At 40.2% G+C, this 19,462-nt stretch overlaps 1 protein-coding gene across 1 annotated transcript in view; it reads left to right on the forward strand.

The window, feature by feature from the left end:
• The first annotated feature begins 18,749 nt into the window (after positions 1-18,749).
• The window catches only part of NRDE2 (NRDE-2, necessary for RNA interference, domain containing), a 37,732-nt gene continuing 37,019 nt past the window's right edge, over positions 18,750-19,462 (forward strand). The window contains exon 1 of the mRNA XM_033108127.1: positions 18,750-18,879. Within this exon, the coding sequence (XP_032964018.1) occupies positions 18,783-18,879 (97 nt within the window). The 5' untranslated portion in view covers positions 18,750-18,782. The remainder of the gene's footprint in view (positions 18,880-19,462) is intronic.

A 19,462-nucleotide genomic window follows, 5' to 3' on the forward strand; every position in this document is an offset into this window, starting at 1 on the left:
AAAAACACATTGTTCCCCAATATTCCCCAATAAAAAATAAAGCAAAGACTGAGTCCCAGCTGGTAGGTAACTAAGGAACACTAGTTCTTACTGGCCTAAATGGGCTTAGGATTTCCATGAAAGTTTTCCATTTATATTTTTATTTTTGTCTTTTACAAAAAAGCACATGAGCATTTTATATTCTTATTGTAAAAGATTCAAAATATACAGAAGTATTTAGAACAAGACATACAAGAAAAATTACCTGCCATCTCTTGTTCCAACACTCCATTCACTATTTCCTAAGTGGGATTTGCATCTTTACAATACATTTTGTGGGTACGTGTACCTAAATACTGTCTTCTCTCTCTCTCTCTCTCTCTCTCTCTCTCTCTATATATATATATATATATATATATATACATATGTGTGTGTGTGTGTGTGTGTGTATATGTATATATATATGTGTGTGTGTGTATATATATATGTATATTTATTTATTTATTTTTATATATAGTGTTTACATATATCAATATTCACACATTTTATATATATTTATATATTATATTACATTTTATATAGGTATATACACATATATGCACATTCATAAGATTTTTTAACCTTAGCAAGATCATATCATACATAGTATTCTATGACTTAGATTTTCACTTAATATGTTTTTGCAGTTTTTCCCTTCCTCCTCCCTCTTATTTTTTTAGCCACTGCAAAGTATTCCATAACATAGATGTATCATTCTGTAACCAAAGTCCTATTGATGATCTCTGCTGTTATTGATAATGCAGTGAACACAATTACCTTACCTCTTTGTCCATACGTGGAAGTATTCCTTTAGATTACAGTCAGAGAAGTGGTATCCTGGACAGAAGCATTCAAATTTGGGGAAATATCCTGTGTGGAGAACAGGATGTAAGCTGACAAGGTTCTTGCAGCCTGCGAGGTCATTCCAAGGGACGCCTCGCCTCAGCATCTTCCCCCAGAAAGACCAAGATAGCACAATCACAGCCACAAACATACAAGCTTGCAAATATACATAACAGAAAATTCTACTAATACTTTCTTAAATAGACAATTGTTCTAGACAGTATAAAAACCGTGTAAAAAATAAAAACTGTGCCACTGCTCTGCCATCCGTGGACAGTGGACCTCCTGATCCCAACTTCCCTGTCTCTGTGTTTTTCTTAGTCTCCCACCCTTCCCCCTCAGGCCTAGCCCTCCTGTCTGTGCTGGACGCGGCAGTCTGTGGTACCCTTTCTGCCTCCCCAGTTTCCCCAACTGGTATGGCCCTGGAACTCCTAGGGAAGGGGGGAGGAGGCTGTGAGGGCAACGTGGCACCCACTGCTGCCATATTCCTTTCAGTCAGAGAACCAAGAAAACTTGGAAATATGGCCAAAGCAAAGGGTCCCAGGAGGGGCTGCTGATATCTGTGTCCCTGGGTGTCCAGGGGCACAGGCAGATGCCTTGCTCTGGAAAGCAGAAACCTAAAATTCTGGGCTTTGAAGGAAGACACAGCACATGTTGCAATTTTAGTTTGCTTAAATACACATTAACACCTTTTAAGGCTTTACCTAATGATGTCAGGTGAGATAATTGGCTGACTTCTATTTAGAAAAAAAAAAGTTTGATTTCTGCCCTACATCATATATCAACATGAACTTTCAGGTGAATAAAAAAATTAGATGTAAGAAATGAAACTAGAATGTACTAGAAGAAAATTTTGGTGAAGATTTATATATTTATATATTCTAATCATGACACCAAAGTCAGAAACCACAAAACAAAATAAACTAATTTAACTAGAAGGAAATTATAAAAGCTTTCCCATGACAAGAAAATCCCATACAAACAAAAATTTAAGGTGAACAACAGCCTGAGAAAATATATTTATATACAATAGGCCTATATAATATCCTGTATAACTATGTATGAAGAATTCTTACAAATAAATAGAAAAAGACAAATTCTCCAATAGGAAAATGGGCAAAGGCCATGATTAAGCCATTTATCAAAGAGAAATACAAAGGACCATACATATTTAAGCATAAATTAGTACATTTCTGGAGCTAGTGTACAGCATGGTGACTATGGTTTATAATTGTATACTTGGAAGTTGCTCACCACACACACACACAAATGGTAATTATGTGAAGTAATGGAGGCGTTAACTAACCCTATTGTGGCAAACATTTCACAATATCAAATCATCACATTGTACGCCTTAAACTTACACTATGTTGTATGTCAATTGTCTTTAAATAAAGGAAAAAGACATAGTCTCCAGATCAACAGTTTATGTATAGTTCATCCTCACTTTTTTTCATTTTTCAATTATAGTTGACATTCAATATTATTTTATCTTAGTATCAGGTGTAAAGCATAGTGGTTAGACATAAATTATATAATTTAAGACGTGATCCCCAGGTTAGTCTAGTACCCACCTAGCAGTATACATAGTTGTTCCCTACGCTGTACTTTACATCCCCGTGACTATTTTCTACCAATTTGTACTTCTTAATCCCTTCGCCTTTTTCACTCAGCACCCCCATCGTTCATCCTGTCCTGATTCTCAACAACTCAGCGTTCTCATCTACTTAAAAGAAGGACTGTATCTTCTTGAGATGTCAGACTGAATTAGTCCCAGTCTTCTTCCAATCATATAATTTTGCACTTGCTGCTTCTCCTGGACAGGTACCAGGACAAGCCAACTGAGGGACACAAAAAGAACAATTACGACCCACTCAAAACCAGAGTTCGCGAATGAGTGGATAGCAATGCAGAGGGTGGGGATCTTTAAGTAGTTGTAACAACAATAACAACAGCAAAAATACCTCAAATGATTTCTTAGTAAAGGACACTGTGGTTCCAACAGACCATGGTGCTTTTTAAACTCTTAAATGGCAAACCGACTGATAGGGTCAAATGTTGACAAGCATTCCAAAGGGTTTTTTCTTATCAAATAGAGAACCTTGTTGCAAAATCATTATCTAATCTACCACAGTTGGTAATCTTGTTAGGAACCTAACTAAAAGACCCTCTAGTCTTATTTTTTCCTTAACTTCCCTTCAGAAATGGGTAACGTGGAGCGAGAAGTTACTATGGGATACCATGACTAAGAAAGTGGTTTACCCTGCGATAGCTAAAAGGGTTAGGTGGTTGATAACAATTTAGTGCCAACTGCCGGGGTAGTTGAAAATTAGAAGAATGATTTGGTGCAAGCTCATGAAATATCTCCAAGCATGATTTGCTCAGGTCCCCTTTCCAAGCAAAGGAGCGTGAAAGAAAAATGTCCCTGCACTTCCAAAGTGCCCCATTCAAGAACCCACACCTTGCCTGCCATGAGGAGCCGCAGAGAAAGGAATTTATCCCGAGTGGAAAGTTCATTGAACATGCTGCGCTATTTGAAAATTACTTGTTCCAAAAGCCCTTCAGAAACCAGTAATCCTATTAGCTTGGCTTCTGGAACAGTTACCTACCTGCAGTAAAAAGTAATTACAACTGTCAGCCAGCAAATAATTGCTCCGGTGTCTATGAAGAGGGAATCTTCTCTGGAAGGAATTACTGTTCCTAGGTGAGCAGCTTTGGCTGGTATCCCCCATGTCACTAACAGCTGGAAGAACTGGGATTCAGCAGAGACTACTCTGTGGGGTTTTCAGGTCCAGCCGTGCCATGAACCAGCTGCGCTGTTGGAGTGTACAGCATGGTGGTTCAAAATCCAGCTCTTGGATTTTCCGGGCCTCTGTTTTGTCACTTGTAAAATGAGAGGAGCAGTTATTGTTGAGGGCTGTGGTACTTGGAAATTCTCTGCTGGATTGGGAGCACTGTTGGGCTGTGTGGTCTGAACGCTGGCAGAATGCTGAAGGCAGTCAGTTCTGGGGATGAGGATTTCAGGAGCTCTAGGGAGCTTAATTGAGAAGTTTTTAAAGGGCTCCTGTGCATGGAGATCCAACAGGCACAGTTAAGCCCTGGGGGAAACTTACACATATCGGCTGCAGATTTGCGAGGGAGTAGATTTGTCAGGTAGAGACCTGGACCCATAGTAGCTGTGTGCCTAGAGGCTGGGGCCTGGTGCAAGTGAGCAAACTTGCTCAGCCTTGATATTCTTACCCATTATCCTCTGAAAAGGAACACTGAAGCGCTGCGGGAATGTTATCTTGGTGAGCAGAGAGCGAGTCCGCCCTCTGAGCCGCGAGCTTCCTGCTTGGTTTTCATGTCAGTAACAGCCAATTTGGCAATGCACAGGTGCCTGCGAAAATAACAGACTATAGGGTAGTTACGTAGCTGTACACCAGCCCCTGTGCTTTGTCCTCTCTTTAGCCCCAAGTTTAATATTAATATTGACTCATAATATGCAATGCCTAACTTAACTGTGGACACAATTACTACTTAGAAACCAACAATATCAGTTTAGAAGGTGTTGCTAAGAAGACATAAATTCTTTCCTAAATAATTGTGCCTGGGGTTAGCTGCATAAGTAACAGTAATTAAGCAAATGCCTGAGATAATTATTTACTAATTGTTAATTCAAAGTGTATTTTCTTTCTCCCTATTTTAGATTGACTTCATTATATCTATGAAAAATGTTAATAGAAAGCTGTATATTTAATGTGTACCTATTAAGGATGTCATTTGATATTTAGGGCACTGCTTATCAACTATAATGGTTTTATAAATACCAATTCTGATGCAAGGACTGGGGAAATAATTCACCTATTTTTTACAAAGCCCTTTGTTCAAAATATTTTGCAGGCAGATTTGACCCTAGGAAACTCCCCCTAGCCCGCATCAGATATGTTTTGTTTTCAAGGGAACATTCCCCATCTATTCTGTAAGCGTCTCATTGCCGAGGCCTGGGCTGGACATCTAAGTGCTGTAGAAATTGAGGATAAGCGCTTGACTACTTTCTGCTTTTATTTCCCTTGGAGAGCTCTTTTCCTTCTCATTGCTGAAACTTGGAAGCACTGGTCCTTTCTAAAGATTTTGAACTCGATGCAGACTCTCAACTCGACGTTTCCAGCTGTACAGGCTTCCAGGGTCACATCCCCACTCAGGTATTCTGTCATCTGAAACCACACTACGTCGCGGCTGATCTTCATCTGGATGGCTTCTTTTGCTGGGCCTTGAAGTATGAGATGTGGACGGGTGTGGGGAGAGGGATGGGGAGGTGTTCTAGGTAGGGGAGCAGCAAACAGAAGTAGGAATAAAAGTGGTGTGGTGGCGCCACTGTCAGGCGCCTGTGGACACGTCAGACTGGGAGTGGGAGAGAATCAAAGCAGTGAAACCGTGGGTTTGGTTGATGAAACAGTGGGGTGGTGTCAGTGTCCCAAATGGGCTGTAAGGAGGCTAGAAGCAGGGGGTTCAGCAAGGAGGCTGTTTTAATATTGCAAGTGTAGCATAATGATAGGATTGATTAAAATGACAGACTACTTCCGGGGTCATGGACCCTTTGAGAATAGAATGAAAACTAGGGATCTTCTCCTCCCCAAAATATACACACATGTACCAAGTATTATGTGTAATTTTAGGGGGTTCATGGGTCCCTGGGCAGGCTGAAATTGATGGATTTGGCATCCCCAAAAGAAATAGGAATATTTGCACAGTGTAACTGGTAGAAGTCAATGGGAGACTTGGAAAAGGAAGCTTTTGGGGGAAAAAGGGAACTGGTCTAGTTTCATACAACAGAACACATGGAGATGTAGAGATGTGTTTTGGAAAACTGGACATGTGACTGAAGCTGTGAGGAGAGACCCAGCTGCATGGCTGCCAGGGGAGATCGGAATCATTAGATTCAATTGCAAGGGTTTTACATTATGAGAATGAATGAGCTCCCTGGGTTAACAAAAAAGCAGAAAGCAATCAAGTATTTCCCAATATAAATAATGGAGCAATAAATATGTGGGTAATATTCCTAGAAGAGTTGGGGATCACTGTTTTAAAAACCATACATTAAAAAAATAGACACTAGGTGAATTCCTAAGTAACTCATTTCATGAATACTCATTATAAAGCTTAAAAGTTAAGTGTAAATTGTAAGAATCAAGATCAGAATAGAGGCTGACTATGTAAAGTGATAGTTATTAAAACAAGTTTAAGATGAACAGATATATCAAGATGTTTAAAATTTTCAAAATTGTTTTCCCGGTGTCTGTATGTTGCAGTGTAAGTCGTGCTGTTTTTAGCATGCCTCTGCAGTCCCAGGTTCTCTACCTGTACCACCCTGAACAGGCAGCTGAAGTAGCAGCCTCTTTGACTGACCCTGTAACCTGCATTCAAGTGGGGGCCCTTCGGAGACTGATCTCCCAGGAGTCAATGCCAAGAAGTAGACAAGAGAAGGGAAATGATATGGTTGGTTCCCAAAATATCCAGGCTGCTGCCCACTTTATACAAGAAATCATCACTCTGACATTTGGCTTTGGGAATTCACCAGTTCTTCTACCTGCGGCCAGCGTGCCACACCTATTCCAGAGTCTGAGGTGGCACACATCCCTGAATCTTCCCTTAGCCACGCTCCTGGGCTGTTGACACCTTCCCAACGGGTCTGGTGGTCACTTGACAGGCCATGCAGGGGACTTCATGGGTCCAGGCCGGGACTGATACCACTATAGCCGTGAAACACCCCGGAACTGAGCACTGGGTATGACTCTCTCAGAACCTACACCCTATTCACAGCAACCTACACTAGGTCTCTCTATGTAGGTTCTTCAGATAACCTGAAAGCAGAGACTTTAGAATGAATTGCTGGGGTATTTCTGGACAGAGTGCTTTATTTACCAAAATAATTGTCTGTGGCAGTTCAGAGGCCCAAAAATAATCTTGACTTCCCAGGTGCTATGTAGCTTTTGGGACCCATTGGGATAGCTATGACATAACAGACCTAAGAGACCTCCACTCCCCCAGAACTTACAACTACTGGAACCCTGTTGCTTATTTCTTTTTATAGCCCTTGTCTCTCATCAGAAAGTGTCAAATGACAAGAGAGGTGACTCCATCCAAGGATTTGTGCCTGGTCCTGTTAGCTGATGAACCATGTTACTGTGTGAACCATAACTCTATGTCGCCTTCGCTGACATTTGGAATGAGGCTCCTGAGATACACACCTGCCCTCATCATTGAGGAAAGACCGGGCAACAATCCACTAGGTCTTTAGAAGTGTTATTTACAGTAAGAGTTGAAACAAAACAAAATTTTCTCATTGGCTCCAAAAAGCAAACTATCCAGAACTACCTTGGTCTGCTCAGCTGGAGGAACCAGGGCTGGCTTGTGGGGACCTTTCCTGGGTAAGGTTTATACGGGCCTCATCAAAGGAATGGGTTTAAATCAAGGAGGATGCAGGAAGAAAGGGTGACGGGCCAGAGAAGTGTCCTGAACATCAGGTCCAAGGGTCTCAGAAAAGCTATAAGCAAGGAACAGTCTGGGGGCAAAAGATGTGAAGGGGCAGGCCACACAGATGCTTGTATGACAGACAAGTGAAATGGGACCATCCCTGTGACATAGGAGGCAAGGTCAATAGGGGGACCTATTCTAACTGGGGGTGTCCAAAGTGGTGAGGGCAGATTGGCCAACTAAGATATGCTGGAACAGACTAACCAGGAAAATTCTAGAAAATTCTAGAAAAATTCTGTTATTTTTTTGGTTCAGAAATAAAACGCCTAAAATTAGAGCTTGAAGTCTCCTTGTGCTATGAGTATTTTGTATAACTTCGCAAGGATGAATAAATGTTTATTAGTTACACAATTAATCGTCTCAAGCACAGGTTTCCTTCTGGTGTTTTGTGTGGTCTGGTCCCGGCCTAAGTAATCTACGGGCTCCCCAGCCTCTGAGAGATTAATAGTGCAGCATCTTGTCATCAGGCCTATTTTTTTTTTTTTTTTTTTTTTTTTGCAGAAAGGCAACAGGTCTTTCCTTCCTGCATTCATCCATACCATTGAATAGTAGATACCTCGTGCCAAGTGAAATGCTTCCCCTTCTATTGGCACATCTGAAATACCTATAGATTTCAGGTCACCATGCAGAGTGTGTTGAGTTGGCTGGAATAAGCTGGTCCTTGCATGGTTGTGTGTTTGCAGCGTCCAGCTGGCTTGTTGGTGCTGAATCTGGACTCCCACTGAGCCCATTTGCTGTTTCTGTCACCTTGCCAACGGCTTCTTCTCACTCCCCACTGCGCTTCTTCTGCTCTTGTGTGATGTGGGAGCAGTTCAGTGAGGCCGCCTCTAACCTTTCTCTTGCCTCCTCCCCACCTCCCTGTGAGTTTTTCAGCAGGGACTATGTTCTACATGGGTGCCCCTCCTGGGAATGACACAGGGTTTCCAGGAGATTAAAAAACACCCTACAGGAATGTCATCTCTGTGTTAGGTTCCCTCAGCCCTTAGAGCCCAGGACAGTTCTAGGAATCTTGTCAGTGACTACTAAAAGAAATATGAAAAGAAATCAAACACATGGACACATTTGGGTCTTGGTGCAAAGCATAACTTAATGATCACTTCTGGTAATTCTAAAAGTCTGTAGAATGATACAACATGATAGTACTTCCAAAATCTCAGCTGCTTCTTGCTAATACTTGCACACTAGATCCTAGAGATTTTTGCTTTTTGGTGCTGTAGCTAATGGTGGTTCACTGTGACTTTCATAGTTACTCGAGGGGAAAATACCAGGTTTTCCTGAGCGTTCTGATTCTGAAAGATTCGCTTTTAGAAGGTTCTTCACAGCCCACGAACCTGGAGTCCAGTGTCTCTGGCTGACATATTAGAGAAGTTAATTTAGTCTTCTGTCTTTATTACACGATCCCATTTAAAAGAAAAACTCCCCAGTGCTGTTCATCTGATTGCTTAGGGTCTCATGCCATGATGTATAAAGTTTTACTGTAATTGAAAAAGTAATAAATAACACCCCAGGCAGTAAATAAATCACAAAGTTCATTAATTCAAAGCATCGAACATCAATTTGTAGAACACTATAGCACAATGGAAAATATCATTACCTACAGTGTAAGAAAGGGAAAGTGGGAATTCATTTTATTTTAATTTTTAATGTACTTATGACTGCTCAAAAAAGTATTAAACATTAACATAATTTAATGTATACACTGGCACTTATTGAACCACTGATTCGAGAACAAATTAAGCGTCATGTATTTTTTAAGTATTAAAGAGTCAGTAGTGATAATTAACTTGAACGTCAACGAGGAAGCCATTATCAGCCTATTCTGCAGAATCCCCCAGAGATTGTGCAACCATACGCTGAAGGATTGTAAAAAGTTGCAATCAGTTTCTTGATAACCTCAGGAGAGGTTGAAAGATGTTATGTCTTCACTTGTTCTGATGAATCAGTGAGCCAAACATCTGAAGGTAGTGACACATGAGGAGATGAATTCCATCCTTGATGCCACCTTTTCGTCTAACTGGGACAAACCTGTTTCTCATGTTTCAGCAAATCGAGGTGCGTTATGGAGGCTCTGCCCATGATGGAAGCATCACTAATGATGCAAAATGGAGACCTACACCCGGAATGTTGCTTAGTCTGAGCCACGGTCACCACTGTGTGACATTTCATTGCTGAGGTCTTTGAATTTGAGGGACCTAACCTGATCTTTGACCCTGTAAACACAAAGACTAACTCAGAATAAGTAGCAAATTGGGATGATTTTTCACTAAAAGAAAAGAGTTGTCATTCCGGAGACTGCATTAGTTGATAAAACAGTCAGGTGCTAAACCAACATATATGGTTGTGTTGGTATTTTTCCTGGTTGTAAAAGTGGGTTGGTTTATCTGTGGAATTCCATTTGGTCGGTGTTGAAATTATACATACGATTCCAAACTGCTAAAAAAATAATTTACTGTCTTTGAAGTTTGTTAGTGTGTATGTCTGCTCTAATAGGACATTTTAGCCTAAATTATCTAGTCTGACAGGCTGCAGTGATCAAATTAACAAAATGATTGCTGAGTATCCACTAAGCACACCCATAAATTCTGTTGGTTAACTAATATTTATTTAGGTTCATAGTTTTCCCCCAAATTAATCACTTCCACTCAAGATTGTAAACTGCCTCATCTTACCGGCCTCTTTGCTGGTGAGCCCGGTAGAGCCACTTTGGCTCATGGTTTGCAATGAGTTACGCAAAAAATTAGTAGTCAGAAATTGAAATTTATTTAAATAATCCTGGAAGAAATAAATTTGGGATTGAACTGTCCTTTTGAAAAGAACTCTTATCTCCTTTGTTATAAAGGTAAAAATATTCATTATATATTGTTCATAAAATATAAATTTGAAAGTGTGTATTTCCCACAATTTCACTATCCAGATGTTACCTTGTTTACTTTGGGAAACTTTATTTTTCAAATGTGTGTATATATTTTTCCCAAAAGTGTAGTCACACTAAGCCTATTTGTTTGAAAGCCTTTTAAGAAACATGTCATATATCATGGCAGCTTTCTATGTTAACAAACATAAATCGACTTTATCACTTTTAAGGCTGCGTGATACTTTACTGTATGGACCTTTAGATTGTTTCTAATTTTTCACTATGTTATGGACAGGACTGTGTTTCCCCCAAATTCGTATGTTGAAGCATTAACCCAAAATGTGACTGTAGTTAGAGACGGAACTTTTAAAAAGATAATTAAGGTTAAATGAGGTCATGGGGTGGGACTTAATCCAGTATGACTAGTATCTTTATATGACGAGGAAGAGACACCACAGCAAAGGCCATCTGAGGACAAAAGGAAAAGACAGCTGTCTGCAAGCTAAGAGAGGCCTCAGGAGAAAACAACCCTGCCGACATCTTGATCTTGACTTCTAGCCTCCAAAACTGTGAGGAAATAAATTTCTGTTGTTTAAGCCACCCAGTCTGTGGTGCTTTGTTATGCTAGCCCTAGTAGACTAACACACACTACTATAAAGTACAATAGCTGCATATTTAAGATAAGTTCCTAGAAAAGGACTTTCTAGTTCAAAAGTGTTCCCTTAGCATCTCCTCTTCCCCTCAATCTGCCTTTATTTTTTTTTCTCTTTTGACTTTTTTACACATATTAGCAAATTCCCATCCAGAAGATTTCAACCTAGGTATCTTCCCACCATTGGTGTCTGCTTTCTGCACAAAGTGGGATTTTTACTATCATTTATTGCAGTGAAATTTGCATTTCTTTGACCATTATTAAGAACAATATCTTTCCACATGATTATTTGCATGTCTTCTTTTGTGAATTGCATTTTCATTTCATGTTCCCATTTTATGGAAAAGAGGCACATTTTTCTTACTCATTTATAAGAGCTTTTGATAATTTTAAGGATATTTGTTCAGATGATGGAGTTTAAAAAATTTTTTTGCTTCATTTTTTATATTTACGTAAGCTTTACATTTTAATCTAGTAAAATCTATTAACATTTTCTTTTCATAATTTCTAGCTCTGGTGTCATGTTTAGAAAAACTTTATGTGCCCCAAGATATTAAAAATACCTATATTTTCTTCTAGCTTTTGCATATGTTTTAAAAATATTTAATCTTTGCCCCAACTAAAATTTATTTGGTATTAAGGAGAACTAGGGATATAACACAATTTTTCCTCCAAATTAAAATTTATTTCAAGATCATTTATTGAATAATCTATACTCTTTCACTGATTTGAAATACCATACTTATGATAGACTAAATTCTGTTTCTGTACTCTATATTCTTTTTTATTATGTCTATCTAGTTTTAAACCAGTGCCATACCATTCAAATTAGTATGGATTATTATAGCAATATATTTTAAATCTGATAGAGCAAGTTTACTTGACTATTTCAATGGAATTTTCAGCTCTTATTACAAGATTATAAACTATAGTTTGGTTGTGATAAAAAGAGTGGTGCTATTACCAACTGAGTCTTTAATTTCATCTCTGCTGCAATTATGCTGAAAAAATATCTCTTTCATTGTCCTATCACATCATCTTATGAACATTATGTGCTAACGTGTGCGTTTCCATTCTGGACTATAAGATCCTTGCAGGCATCTTAAATGATATTTCCCTAACCTGGAGATGATATTGTATCACCAGAGTAGAGGACAGTACGTAGCATGCAGTCGAAATATATTCATGCTTTTTATTTTTTTTAAATAAAAAATAAGGATCTATTTTTTGTTCTCCATCTTTTTGGTAACTTTCACTTATTTTAGTTGATGAATGTTTTTGTTTGTTTGTTTTGCATTGAATCACTATTTCAGTATTAACCCAAAATTCTTATTAGGTGATTGTAACACAAAGATCTATTTATAAAACTATGATTTGGATGAGATCATCTTTGCTTTATAAGCCTACCACCTTTGGTGACTCCAATAGATGTTATTAAATTCATCATATATTCTATAGAAGACTCAAACATGTGATCTTGTAGGATGGACTCCTAGTAGAGTGTCAGAGGAGACTGAATGAAGGAAGGAATGTTTCTTACACTATGTTTTGGTCAGGGCTGAAACACGTCTAGCCCTGTGTCTAATCTTATTTTTGGAAATGGTTTTTCACCGTCTTATTTTTCTACCACAGTGAATAAAGGAGAGTAAATAAAGGAGGGTTCAATCTCCTCTCCCATTCTTAGGTGGGAACCCATCCTAGCTTGAGAAGGGGGCCAGTACAGACTAAGGGTGGAAAGAGGATGTGTGTGTGTGTGTGTGTGTGTGTGTGTGTGTGTGTGTGTGTATAAGACGTAAAACTCTGTCCTTATACCTAATTCATGATAATAGTTGCCTTTGGGGAGAGGGTGGAGAAGTGAGTTTGGGTTTGGGGAGGGGTACAGGGACTTCAATTTTAATCTATAATGTTTTATTCCTTTTTTTTTAATCAAAACTTTTCAGCCTCAACACTCTTGATGTTTCGGCCAGATCATTCTTCGTTGGGGGGCTGTCCTGTGCATTACAGGATGTTTAGTGGCATCAATGACCTCTGTCCACTAGATTCAGTACCACTCCCCAGTTATGACAACCAAAAATATTTCCAGACATTGCTAATGTCCCCTGGGGAGAAAAATTGCCCCTCCACCCTTGAGAATCATTGATTTATAATAAAAAAAACAAATAAACACAAATAGAACAAATTAAGAAAAAAGAAGATATATCAACATGTACTAAATTGGGGGCAGGAGTGAGCACACGATAATTTGTTGTGTTAGTCTGTATCTTTAAACTCTTCCCAAAGACTCAAAAGGAAACTGCCTCTTTCAATTCTTCTTTTAAAAGGTCTAAATCTTTTAGCTTGTGGATAATTGAAAGTGATCTTTCCAATAAACTGCTGTCTTCGTCCCACCACGGGCTGGACACAGCCTTACAGAACCAACCCCTGAGAATGCTGCCCTCTGAGCTCCCTCTGCACACACTTAATTCGCAGAGATTTGTGGTAATTCATCCTCACTCCTGATCCTGTACGTTGGCTCAGTTTATTGCTCCTGCCTGACTTCCAGCAAACCCATAGCACACCCTCCTTCATATTCTTCCCTGTCTAATCCATTCTTTACACTGCCACAAACTGATTTTTCTAAGTCACAAATGTTTGACATTCTCTTACTTAATATCCTTAAAACAAGGTCCAAATTCCTTAGCATGGTGCAGTAATTGCACTGTGGTTCCTATGCAAATCACCTGGAAGTAGCACAGACTTACAGGTTAAGGGCACTGTCCTAATAAGACTGCTCTCACTTCAGATGCTAGCCACAAGTTCAAGAGTCCTCATACTTTTGACCAACTGGCTACAAATTCAGGGATTCCTTCAACCACCTAAGGTAGGATGATTTGCTAGAACAACCCACAGAACTCTCAGGAAAGTCCTATACTTATTATTATAGTTTGATTAGAAAGGAAACACATCAGGACCAGCCAAATGAAGAGACACACAGGGCAAAGTCTGGGAGCAGCCTGAATGTAGAGCTTCTGAGCACTTTCCCTATGGAGTCAGCATGCCCCACCCTCCTGGCACATTGACACGTTCACCAACCAGGAAGCTCACTGGAGCCTTGGTGTCTTGAGTTTTATTTAGGTTTCATTATGTATGTATGTTTGATCGAATCTCTGGCCCACCTGCACTACCTAGAGGTCAGCTGACCAAAGCCCCAACCTTCTAATCATGTGATTGATCTTTCCAGCATGTTGGGTCCACATCCTGAATCATCTCATGAGCATAAACTCAGGTATGGCAGGGACTTGTCATGAATAACAAAGAATCACTCAGGAAATTCCAAGGATACAGTGTTTACCTCTGGGGAAGAACCAGGGACAAGGACCAGACAAATCCTTTATTGTACAACACATGACATCAGAGTTCTTCAGGACCTCACCTCAGCCATTCCTCCCAGGCTCACCACAGCCTCTTCACTGCTCTGGTTGAGAGTCCTTGAACACACCTTGCTGTTTCAGAACCAGGACTTCTGCAGATGCTATTTCCTCTGCCTCCGTTTGTTGTCTCTTTGGTCTATCCAGTGAACTCATTTGTCAAAACCCAGGTAAGCAGCTCCACCTCTGTGAGCCTTCCCAAGCAGTTAACCCCTCGTCCCAGTACTGGAGTACTCCTCCTTCACTTATTGATTTTCTTTACATTTGTGTCCTCAGGCCACAATTGTTTGTTGAGATAGCTGTATGTACTGTTGGCACGCAGTACAGTGACTTTACTGAATAAATGTTTCGTGGAGCTTTGCCTTTATTATTTGAAGTTATATTTGTCTTTTTTAGTAAGTGTCCTCTTGCCCTCTGGGCTGCCATTTTTGCCACCTCATTCCTCATGGTCCAGCACATTGGCAGGTCATCATTACAAACATCCCTCGTGGCTACTGATGAATGAGCTACGATTTAAGATGTTGTGGCTGACAATCCTGCCTAGCCATTTGTGTTTTGGAGAACTCATGGATGACAAAAATACATATCTAGACATAAGAAATGGTTAAGTATACTGTGATCCCATCTGTTGGATGAAACATTATACATCTAATGCATGTTTATGAGATTTGTAATAAAACAGAGAGGTGCTTATGTAGAATATTTGGAGGAAAAGTAATCCCAACTATGATGAAAAAATAACCCATAAATTAAGACACTGGAAAAGCATAAAACAAGAAAAGGCCTGCATAGAAATACTCCAAAACAGTATTTGTCTTTGGGTAATGGAAATTGGGTGATTATTCCCCATCTACTTTATACTTTCTTGCTTTTAAAACTTTTTCTGTAGGAAGCATGCATTGCATGCTTAAAATGGAAGGAGAGGCTACTTCCTCTCTGCGTTTCTAAATGGATGGGCAAAAGGTGAAATCCATTTAACTTACATACTTCCACCTGCAACTGGAAATTTACAGGTGAAAAAAATCTACTTTTGCTCTTTTTGGCAATGAGAGGAGGCAGACACAAGAGAGGAATAAAAGGGGGAGGAGATAAACCAGCCACGCATGCCCTACATGCGACCACAAGCCAGGAGAATCGCCAGAGACAAAATCAACAAGATAATAAAAAAGAGTTTTTAAATGGAGACTGAGACCAAACTAGTTCTCAGACTGTCACTTTCCTTGTCAAAGAAAGGTAGCCTGAATTACCTGAATACTGAAGGTACCTGAAGTGGGATTAATATTTGCTTATTAAAAATTATAAAAAAAATAAAAAGTTTATGTTGTTTCATTGATCTCTTTCATTATCAATGTAACTTATAAAACATCTATCACTTTCTGGAAGAGCTCTAATTACAACAAAAGCTGAAAATTCTTTCAGAGCATTTTGGGGAAAAGTGTTAGTTTAAGGGTATACTACCAAGAAAATTCATTTAACCTTTTAAACCTCTGTGGTTAAAATCACTTTTATCCAAGGCTCTTAAGAAATGCCCTCAGCCTGACTGCACCACCCTCCTTATAGGAGAGTAAACCTAAGTGAGATTCCTCCTAAAGATTTTCAAGATTGTAAAGGGTAACATCATTATCAAACGCTGTGGCTGACATCCTTTAATTTCTGCACAGCTTCTCAAATCCTTATGTACTTCAGATTCTTGAGCATGTGAATTGTGATTAGGCTCAAATAGGCTAGTGTAGCTATGATTAAAGAACTAGTATTTGGGATGGTGTCCACATACTAAACGCATTTCCAACCTAAGACATTCCCACTCTCCAGATCCCCCTCCAAAAAAAGAAGAAGAAAAATAAAAGGAAAGCAGATCACATCAATGAAAGATGAAAGGCTCTTTATTTCCTTGTTGGTATCTCTGGTTTCCAAAAGCACATTTTCTTTCTTTTACTTCACAGGGACTACCAGAAAATTCCTTAAGGCTGAGTGAGTTGCTAGACCTGTTTCTCAAGTTTGCCCGAGTTTGTGAGTGGGGATTCTTTCCTTCTTAAGATGAAAGGAGTTTGCTTTTACAAGTTCTGGGTAGATCCGTTTGAAAGTCTCAGTCAGCCCTGAAACTAGTTGGAACACCTCCAGACTTTGGGATTATGACCTTGAGCGTGGAAATGGTGTCATTTACTTTCATTCACTTTGTCATTCTGTATTATTGAGAACACTTGGTTGTATATGACAGAAAGTCAGCTTTCATCTGTTTTACTTATGTAGGGAATGTATTATAAGGATATTGGACTGTTTCCCATAATGCAGGCAGAGGAATGAGGTTCCAGAAACAACTAGAATTAGAGTTCCAAAATCTCTGGGACCCACTTCTCCAACTCACACCTGCTTTTATCCTTCTCCCTCCACAGGCAGGTTTCCTCTGCTCCTCCAATAGCTCCCGGGCTCTTACATCTTGCAGCCCAGACACACAGAGAGACCAGCTTCTCTTTCTCAGTTCTAGTTTCAAAAACTCCTGGAAAAGAACTCGGCTTGGCCTGGCTTGGGTCAGAGCTGGGTTGAGTCCCTGAAAACTTGGCCAAGTTGGGTCACATACTTACCCTGACCAATCAGATGGGACCAAGTTAGTGAAGCCACATTGTACTAACATGACCACTTTGTAAATTCAGAAAAGAGGGTGCCAATTAAAGGCGTCCACTACCTATTCTTTTTTCTATAATATCCTTCTCCAAAAGTAAATGGGAATTTGGTAGGTGCTATTCTGCCAACAAACATGTAATGAGCACCTGCCTGCTTTGTGTCTGATTACCTCTTGGCAATCCTTTTGTTCCTATTGTGTTGCTTTAAGCAATGGCATTGCCGAAAGGCTGTTTTCTATAGTTTCCACCTCCTGCTCATGCCTACCTCTTTGTCATTCTTCATGGCCAGTCTGGCTGCCTAATTTACTGAGACCAGGACTGTACATCTCTCATCCAACTCCTCTGTAACTAGAACAAAGCCTCTTTTCACGCATCTCCCCAGCCCAATTTGCTTATCTTTTCTTCCTCCAGCGTCACAGAAAAGATTCACTCTTGTCAGTGTCCAGAGGTGATCAAGAATGGTAAGAGGGATGCAGTCTAAATGAGAATACCCTAAAAAGTGAGAGACGCTAGAACAGCAACTTACCAATTCAGAGTGAGTAATCTTTGCCACAACGAAGTACTTAAAAATGGTTGAGTAGTGCAGTCTCTTCCTTTAGGCAAGCTACATACAAAGCCAAATTATCATTTAAAACCGGTTTTGGTTTATTTTAAGAACTCCCTGCCATAGAGGCACTGGAAATACCCAAAGTGTCTGTATGGTGAGATAATAATGATAATAAAGTGAGTTGTTTTCATGCCCTCTGGGGAGATTTTCCCTATACGGAAAAAAAATTATTCAAAAGCTTACTTTTAGTTTTGTCTAATGGTAAAAAGTTTGCAGGTGTCCTGCAAACTATGGCCCTGGGTCAAATCTCCCACTCCAATTTGTATGGTCCATGAGGTAAGAAAGGTTTTTACATTTATAAATGTTGGAAAAAATAGAGGGGAGGACAATATTTTGTGACATGTAACCTTAGTGCTGTTAGTTTATCTAATAGAATTAAGAATTACTAGATGTCACCTAATACTCTGTTCACCTCTTATTATTCCTCCATCTGTCTCCAAAAGATCTTTTTACAATTTGTCCAATCCGGAATCATAATGAAGCCATATACTACTACATTTGGTCTCTAAGCTCTTTTCATGTATTGCAATCTTCCCCTCCCTCAAAGCCACTGATTTGTTGAAGAAACTGGGTTGTTTTCTATAATTTCCCATACTCTGGATTTGCCTGATTGCTTCTGGGTGGTATGAATTCTTTAAATTGTTTCTTTATCTCCTGTATTTCTGGTAGTAGGCGTGATTAGATTTTTTTTTTTTTTTAGTCAAGTATACTTGATAGGTGGGTAAAGGTATTTTCCAAATAGCCAAGACGTTTGAACTTGATAGGACCATGCCTTGTCATTTCTAAAATATTTAAAATGGTAAGCCGATTGAAGTTTGGATATCCCACATTGCTTTGAGCTGGACCTGAAGTCACAACTCACATAATAGCTAACTTTCGGTAAGTGCTTTCCATGGGCCAGGCACGATCCTAATTAAGGCCCTTACATGCTCATTTAATTTTCTAACATTTTGCAGATGAGGACACTAAAGCTTAGAGAGTTCGATTGATTTGACCCCGTTAGTAAGAGATGGTGTGAGTTCAGGGCTGGAACTGGAATCTCAACTTCCTAGTATTTTCTGCCCTGAACAAGTCTATCTCCCAGTTTCAGCATTTGCCGGCTCTCACAGACGCGCAGGTATCAACTACGGAGAAGCGGTCCTGCCTCGCCCCGCCCCGTCGGGTCTCGGGTCAAGCCCGAGTGAGCGTTAGGAAAACCACACTTCCCAGAGTGCACCGCGATCACGGAGGCCTCACTACCGGCGGCCACTCGCCGCCGCCATTTATGTGGCCGGGAACGGCGGTGCGGCCTGTCATCATGGCGCTGTTTCCGGCCTTTGCTGGCGTTAGTGAGGCTCCCGATAGCGGGAGCTCCAGGAAAGGTAAGCGCACAAAAGGGATGAAGAAGGCACTCGGCCAGCGTAAGACGTAGATTCTCGATCCCAGGTCCCGGTCCTTGCCTTGGCTTTGTTTATCCACTAGTGTCCCAGAGTTCTCCGCGGCGCTGCAAAGCCTTCTGGGAAGGGCTCCTGTCCTTGTCCCGGCGTCTTCGGGACTAGAGTTGTAGAATCGTGGAGGGAGAACGAGCTGGAGCTGGCAACTTCCATGATATCATTGTTTCTCTGACCCCATTCCTTCTTTGAGCCTGTTACTTCACCTATAAAATGGGAGTAATGGTACTCCACATCTCAAGGAGACTCCTGAGGCAGATGCTGGGGGTTCTTATGCCCTCTTCCTTTCCTGTTTTACTTACTTCTGAAATGCTTATTGGGTTGGTATCTTTTCGCAGGCTTGGGATCTAGGATCCAAAGCCTAGGCAAACAGTTGCTCTCCCGACAGGCACAGCTGCTGGGAATAAGAACTAACATTTATTTATTGAGGGTCTACTGTGTGCCAGGGGATGGCATTACATATTTTATTTAAATCTTAAGCATTCCCAGAAGATGTGTTGTTAAGAACTGAGAC

The sequence above is a fragment of the Rhinolophus ferrumequinum genome, chromosome 6, assembly GCF_004115265.2.
Source record: "Rhinolophus ferrumequinum isolate MPI-CBG mRhiFer1 chromosome 6, mRhiFer1_v1.p, whole genome shotgun sequence".
In the NCBI taxonomy this organism is placed as follows: domain Eukaryota; kingdom Metazoa; phylum Chordata; class Mammalia; order Chiroptera; family Rhinolophidae; genus Rhinolophus; species Rhinolophus ferrumequinum.